Source organism: Chaetodon auriga, chromosome 8 (genome assembly GCF_051107435.1).
Source record: "Chaetodon auriga isolate fChaAug3 chromosome 8, fChaAug3.hap1, whole genome shotgun sequence".
In the NCBI taxonomy this organism is placed as follows: domain Eukaryota; kingdom Metazoa; phylum Chordata; class Actinopteri; order Chaetodontiformes; family Chaetodontidae; genus Chaetodon; species Chaetodon auriga.
The window spans coordinates 22,109,269-22,116,373 of record NC_135081.1 but is presented as its reverse complement, the minus strand read 5'-3'; the positions used below and the strand labels follow the sequence as shown (position 1 = coordinate 22,116,373).

The window sequence follows — 7,105 nt, the reverse complement described above, 5'->3', positions numbered from 1 at the left end:
CATCTAATTCTTGTTGATCAGATGTTAAATATATTCTGTCTAATGTGAAACTACAGCTACAAAATGTAAACATGTATTAGTAAAAAAAAAAAAAAAAAAAAACCTTAGCACACCTTAGGTAATAAAACCAATGTAACACAACCTGAAAGTCATATTTGGTACCAGAAAGACACATTTTTATATTTTGATAATTAAAGGCAGAATCCAGATGGAGTGAGACTCTTCACGCTAAATTATATTCATATACAGTTTATTTACACAAAATGATCATCACACAGGATACAACTTTCACAGTGAGTGCCTGAAAACTGTCTCAGTTTCTTATTCTGATAAACAACAGAGGTAGACATGAGTTTTGTATTAAAAAAAATAATAATATAAATGCACAAAACTCTACACAGCGACCATATAAACACTATTTACAGATACATTTCTTCTTAGAAACACATCACACATGAAAATGTGACCCCAGATGTTGCAAAAATTATCTATTTCTAGTGCTTGAAACTCTCCCAGCTCGTCCCTGTGCTGCAGTTATTTAGCCCTGAGGTTTAGGAGCTACATGTTATATGAGGGTCACCCATTGGTAGACTTTTATTTTGTATTATTAAGCAACATATTCTCTTTAAAGACTGCGTGATGAATTTGTGAGTGTTTGGTTATTTTTCTCCCCTGAAATGCAGCATTTATAAACTGACTCCTGGTCTCCATGCAACAACATCACCCCACAAGGATACTGCAGTTCAGCCAGGAGGCAGTGTCCACTCCGTCAGCTGTAGTACTCTGTAAAAATGTGCTGCTCACTCTTGGCCAGCATCACCAAGAGTCCCGGCACCCGTTCCCTACTGTGACGTCCATGTTTCACTGCTGTGCTCTGACGTTGCTGCCGCCGCTACCCCAGGGCACTGCCAGGGCTCTGTGTTAGCGGGCAAAACATTCAGACTGGTCAGGACCTCCTGCGCCGTCTTTCCCAGCATGCCCTGAATGTCACACACAAAGCGGTAGACGTAGCGTTTGCCCGCCGTCTTGTGGATGATGTTCTTGTGGTAGTAGTAACGCAGGCCACGGCTCAGCTTCTCGTAGTTCATCTTGGGTTTGTTCTTGCACCGGCCCCAGCGCTTGGCCACCTGCGGGATCAGCAAAAATCACAAATAGTTGAACTTAAGTGTGTTTATTCCTAAGAAAAACACAAAATAAACCCTCCACGTCAGATGATCCTTTACTTAAATAAAAGCACCAATACAAAAATGTAAAAATAGTCTGCATATAGTGCTGCATTCAGATTCTAAATACTGTTTGGTGGTTTAGTCCAGTGGTTCCCAACCCACGGCTTCGGCCCCTCCAGTGGGTCACAAGACAAATCAAGCTTGAAGCTTTCAACCAGAGAGCAGTGAAACACTGCTTCTCAGCTCAGGAAAGACTAAAAAACAAAGTCCGGCCACAAATATTTGTCTTCAGGGTTTGGATTTTTCTCCAATCTTTGCATTTTTGTGAAATATTGATTTGTGGGATTTCCTCTGTCCTCGTTATTTATGAGAAGTTTAGAGAGGAAATGTCTCTTTGGTGGAACGGCTAAGAACTCAGTAGACATTTTTAAGGTCCAGAAAGGTTGGAATCCACTGGTTTAAATCTGGAAAATGCATTTCATAATCTTATCATGTGCTATTTTAACAGAACTGTAGTTGTTAAATAAATGAGGTGAAGTGAAAAATACAACAATTCCCACTAAAATAGAGTGCAGGACAAGTATAAAGTACTCTCAAATGTAATGGACTTCAAAGTTGTACTCAAAGACAGCACTGTAGCAAATATTCGTAGTGACTTTCACGCAGTACTCAGCAGGCAATTAAATCCAAAACACGATATTTCCTCACCTCTGTGGGGTCGGACATCTTAAACTCCCAGCCGTCTCCCGTCCAGGAGATGAAGGTTCTGCAGGCAGAGTCCAGAAGCAACTCCAGTAAAAACTGCCACAGCTGGATGGGACCAGAACCTGAATGAATGAAGAAATGAATAAATACACTGATTCATTTGCTTACAGAAGGCAACTGCAGTTAGGACGGTGACCATTAACCTGTAATAATCAGTGGATTCAGATTCTTTTCTTCAGCGAAAGAAGGAATACAGCGGCTTAAAACTGTACTGAAGCAAAACTACATATGTACTATCAGCTAAATTTACTCAGTATCGAAAAGGAAAAATGCAGAAAATGGCTGCTGTATTTACTACTGAGGAGTCTAATCTATAACAATGGATGACATTTTTAAACATGATCGCATGTATGTAAAAGCTTAATGTGTATGTATGTAGTGGAAATGTAGTGGAGTAAAAAGTACAACATTTCATTTTGAATTGATCTGAACAGACAGAATTAATGAATATCAATAGAAAATGTGTCTTTTTCAACATATTGATCAGTCTAATTCAAGTTCAGGACACATCTAACTGCTCTTCACTTTAACACTTTTTAGCATGGCCGCCTTTTTTTTTTTTTTTTTTTTAAATAAGACAGGTATTATACACCCTTTTTATAAATCATGTTGAATTTTCTTCAAGAGACAAATCAGCTGATTCTAACCTGGATAAGCTGACATTCCCACCATCTGGCCCTCCCTGTCTGTCCTCTGTAGGTGTGTGTTCTTGCGTTTGGCCACACGGGGGCAGTACTGCTCTGAGGACTGTGGGCCATGGCCTGAGGGCCCAGAGGAGGGAGGCGGGTGTGGCAGGGGGGCGGTGAAGCTGGGAGAAGGGTATTCAGGCCAGAAGGACGACGACTGCCTCTGTCCGTCAGAGTCGTACAGCTCAGCCGAGTGACACGAGTAGCTCTGATCGGTGTCACCTGGAATAAAGAGAAGGGTTACAACCTGAACGGCAAAATTAGGCCACGGGGGGGGGGGGGTATTTTTAATATCTGTAGATGAAACGTCTTACTTTGTAATGTATTTGGTCCTTTTCCAGTCAGAAAGGGGCTGTGGCTGCCCTCCATGGCCGGGCTGAACTGTCCGTTCTGGGGCACCAGGCTCTGGTATGTCTGCGGAGGCTCCTGGTATCCGGTCTGCGGCTGCTCTACTGTCAGCCCATCTGCTCATCAAAAGGAAATACCTTTAAAAAGGGTATTTTACGTAGGAGTACAGTATGAGTAAGACCACAGAGTCTGAGGCTCACCATGCGGATATGAGGCCCACCAGTTGAAGTCCTGGTAGGAGCCCAGGTTGAAGAGGGTCGTGTCACTGGCGCTCACTGAGGAGGAAGAAGAAAAAAGGGCAAAAAATGTGAGATAAAACAAAAACACCAACATGTGACTCGTGTTAACAACCACGAGGGCGTGTGTCTTTGCTTTCCGAGGCTTCACCTTTAGTGTCGTACGGGTGAGAAGCCTTCGGTGGCTCTGGGTAGCTGCTTTCTGTGAGGTACTGCTGCTGTCCAGGTGCTTTGCTGTCTAACAGAAAAGACAGGTCTTCACCAGGGTAGTCTGGAGGTTAAACACAATACAGACAGACGGAGTCAGGAAGTGACAGTGAAGGCAGGATAGAGGCACAGTTTATGCTTTGAAGGACCACACCGATGGTTTTATCTGACATGCTTTACGGAAATACGTCACATTTTCCAAAGCAAGCGTTTTCGGATTGATTTCATGCCTGCTGGGCAGCTTTTGGTTTCCATTTTCTTCAGCGTGGTGTGAAAATTCACTTGCAGAGACTTGCAATTTAAATAAATCAGTGAATGTGTAGCACACGGCACTGGACACTCATCAATTCTAAATGTGATTTGGTCAAATACTTTGTTATTGTCATGCAGTAGTGCTATGAAAGCTCCTCATTTCTGATGCATTTAGGTGCTATGTGGAAAGTCAGCCATCACAGATATGTTAGTCAGCTGCTGCAGAGAGTGAGCGCCACACATTAACATGACCTCCCTCACATTTGACAACAATCTGCTTTTTTTAATTTAAATTCTTCACAGTTGAACTTCTGAGTGCATCGCTTTTTGGCATTTTGAGTGTCAGATTTCAGAGCATCGCTGAATGCACCGTCATTGTATTGAGATAACTTACACACTAAAAGCAACTACAGCATCTCAATCTCATTTCAAGCTGATCAAGAGTTGATTTTCCGGCCATGCTGAAATAAACTGAAACCAGAAGTTGCCTTTAAGGTGGGAAATGAATCTGAAAATGTTTCCTGGAGCACATACGCTAGAAAATGCAAACTCATTGGCGTGGTCCTTCAAGCAGGAGGTTAATTAGGCTCCAGCTCAGCACAAAAGTGAGGAAAGATGAGGTGAATTTGTGAGTTTTTATCTTGACGGTGGATGTTGACACAAGAAAAAAGCCATTTGTTTACTGTCGAATCAGCACCAGCCACTCAAGCCATGCACCTCAGCTGAATGGATGGAGGCAGCTCGGAGGAAACGAGGGAGGGAGGGGGAGGAAGAGAGAGGAGGAAACGCCAGCGGAGGGAGTGTGACAGAGTAGTGATGGAGGGATGGGGAGGGGGGGGTGCTCTAAATCTGTTGGAGGAGGAAGTCTGGAGGAAAGGATTAGGGAAGACAGAGAGGGGAGTGCCTTTAACCTGACCACCCTGTTTCTCTGTCTTTGCCTACCTCAGCCCATTCAAGCATTATCCACACACACATACATAAGCAGCAGCCCCCCATTACCCTGACGCAGCCCCTTAGTTTGAGCCCCCGGGTGTCAAGGTCTCGACGAGAAAGCTGTGACAGATGTGATGATACAGTCTGCGCAAATATTTCCTCTGTCCTTCACATGCTCAGGTTCAGAGGAAACAGATCACGCAAACATTCCAAAAAACGTACAATCTGTCCGGGCGGCTCGCCACTGAGAGGTTCAGCCTGGTACCATCACCAGTCACCATGTTTTAACTCTGGATGGAGCGTCACGCCCAGTCCAGCGATTCTCTAAACTCACCATAAGGTGCAAAGTCGAAGCCAGCTGGCACTTCCTGCGTCCTGAAGTCTTCTGTGTAATATCCAGTTTGGCAAACCTCCATCTGTGTTGAAAGACTTGTGATTACAACCTTCGCCCTCACTGCAACTCTGATTGTTGATCAATACCTCGAGGCAGAGGCGACAATGACACTTTGCACTTTGTGGGATTTTGCCAAAAACACTTTAACAGTCGCAGATGTGAGAGCAGGGATGCAGCTGACGATTATTTCCATCATTGTTCTGATTAAACACTTCATCACTTAGGCGAGAAAATGTCAGAAAACAGTGAAAACTCATTTCCCAGATCCAACCAAAATCCTGCTATTTTTGGTCACATGACTACATTCATTCAGTGAGTTGAACTATTGGAGTTAAATTATTTTTTCAGGCTGGATATTATGAATGAATAATCATGAAAGCTTCAAATCCAAGTGAAAACCCACCTTTATTTTCGAGTCTTTGCTGTCTGTGTGTCTGTCTCCGGGCTTGATGACAGTGTCCCAGTACATCTCTTTTCTCTCCTCCTCTCGTTATTTGCGGCTGCTTCTCAGATTCACAGACGTTATTTACCGTTTGTGCGCAACAGCATCGAGTGGTCAGCGCGCGCCGGGAACGGTGCCGTTATAAGCGCGGCGGAGGTGGGAGGGGCGCGTGCCCGCTCTGCGTCGTGACCAGGTTTGTTTAACAGAAAATGACGTCAGAACCCCCCCACCACCCCACCCCCACCCCAATAAACATCCATTCATAAAAGACTCACTGATGACCGTAAAGCCTGCGTGAAGACTACTTTTACACTAATAATAATAATAAAGTACACTGATATTAGTAGTATAAAAATAATAGTATAAAAATATAATAGAATAGTTTGAAAACAGCCTGTGATGAACAAAGAGTACTTAAAGTAGCCTCCAAATCCAAAGTAAAAGCGCTCATTAAGCAGCAGAACGGCCCCGGTCACTGCTGTTATCTGACTATTAAAACATTACTTATAATTACTGTAACATTCCAGTTCTTATAATATGACATCAAAAGCAACTAAGATAATGTAGTACTTTATATATTTCTATATATAAAGGCACTAGACAAAGTGTAGGATTAATTATCAATCATAAAAATTGAGATTAAGACAGAAAAATAAAGCAACTCGCTGCTAAAGGATCCATACATTGTAATGCAAATCTAAGACTAACACGTTAGTCTAAAGTGTCATAAATTAACCATTGAGCATCACAGTCACTTCATTAAACGTCTTATCATCACTCAGTAGATAAATCACATCCAAACAGCACAACAATGTCCCACCAATAAGACCCTCATAACATTTCTGATGATCTTCATCTATTTTTATCCTGTTACTTAATTTGTAGCTTGGCTGATGTTAAAAATCCATCCTGACAAACAGGATAACACGAGAGCTGAAATGAGCTGATTAATCGATTAGTGGACTGACAGAGAATTAACGAGCAGCTGTTTTTAAGGAAATGACAAGATGTTTGACATTTTTCACCATTTTCTGAATTTATAAGGAACAAACGACTAAGTGATCATTAATGACATTGTTAGTTCCTGCCCAAAGATACACACACACACACACACACACACACACACACACACACACACACACACACAGTGCAGTATAACACATGGTAGTTTGGGATAATACATCATTTATCTTCTTGAAACCAGTCAGTAAGTTTTTTGTTTTGTTTTGTGTTTTTTTTTTTACTATTATGGATTTCAAGTGGACCCCTTTTAAGTGTATACCGCATGAAGTTAATCAATTTTTTTTACATCTTTAAGCCCATTAAGGATGAAATAATATGACTCCGAAGACAACAAGAATATTGATTACATGGCAGCCGAAACAACAGGCGGTGTGTCTTTATTCAGCCATGAACGGCCTTCGCATATTTCAAAGCTGCGCTCATTGTGATTGTCGGTCTAAATAAGTGAGCGCAGTTTGGGTGGGGATGAAGTGCAGGCTTTTGAAATCAGAGCAGTCGGTTTCTAATGAGGTGGGAGCAAGAAAAAAAAAATGTCTGTATCTTTAGAAACCATTCGACAAAACAATGGCCCGTAAAAAAACACACAAGTGCCCGCTAAGAAAGTCTGAAATCACGGCGTGAGTGGCTGCAGCAGATAAGGCCGAGCCCAGGGC

The 7,105-nt window shown here is 42.4% G+C and overlaps 1 protein-coding gene across 2 annotated transcripts; it reads right to left on the bottom strand.

The window, feature by feature from the left end:
- Positions 1–240: 240 nt before the first annotated feature.
- etsrp (ETS1-related protein) lies at positions 241–5,593 on the bottom strand. Of its 2 annotated transcripts, none has more exons than XM_076737548.1 (8): positions 5,391–5,593; positions 4,928–5,009; positions 3,353–3,472; positions 3,166–3,240; positions 2,932–3,081; positions 2,579–2,839; positions 1,875–1,993; positions 241–1,127 (listed from the first exon to the last, which is right to left on the bottom strand). In XM_076737548.1, the coding sequence occupies exons 1-8, from the start codon at positions 5,454–5,456 to the stop codon at positions 843–845; spliced, it is 1,158 nt and encodes a 385-aa protein (XP_076593663.1). In that variant the 5' UTR covers positions 5,457–5,593; the 3' UTR covers positions 241–842. The 2 variants fall into 2 exon arrangements, with proteins under 2 accessions (XP_076593663.1, XP_076593664.1); XM_076737549.1 differs by having other exon boundaries at positions 713–1,127; positions 3,353–3,439.
- Between the last annotated feature and the right edge of the window lie 1,512 nt (positions 5,594–7,105).

Bases quoted from the DNA above. Each gene is read 5' to 3' on its own strand.
- etsrp (XM_076737548.1), bottom strand. From the start codon at position 5,456: ATGTACTGGGACACTGTCATCAAGCCCGGAGACAGACACACAGACAGC. The intron at 3,473-4,927 runs GTGAGTTTAGAG...TTTAACCTCCAG, and splicing joins CTTCGACTTTGCACCTTATG to ACTACCCTGGTGAAGACCTG. The intron at 1,128-1,874 runs GTGAGGAAATAT...CTGATCCCGCAG, and splicing joins AGATGTCCGACCCCACAGAG to GTGGCCAAGCGCTGGGGCCG.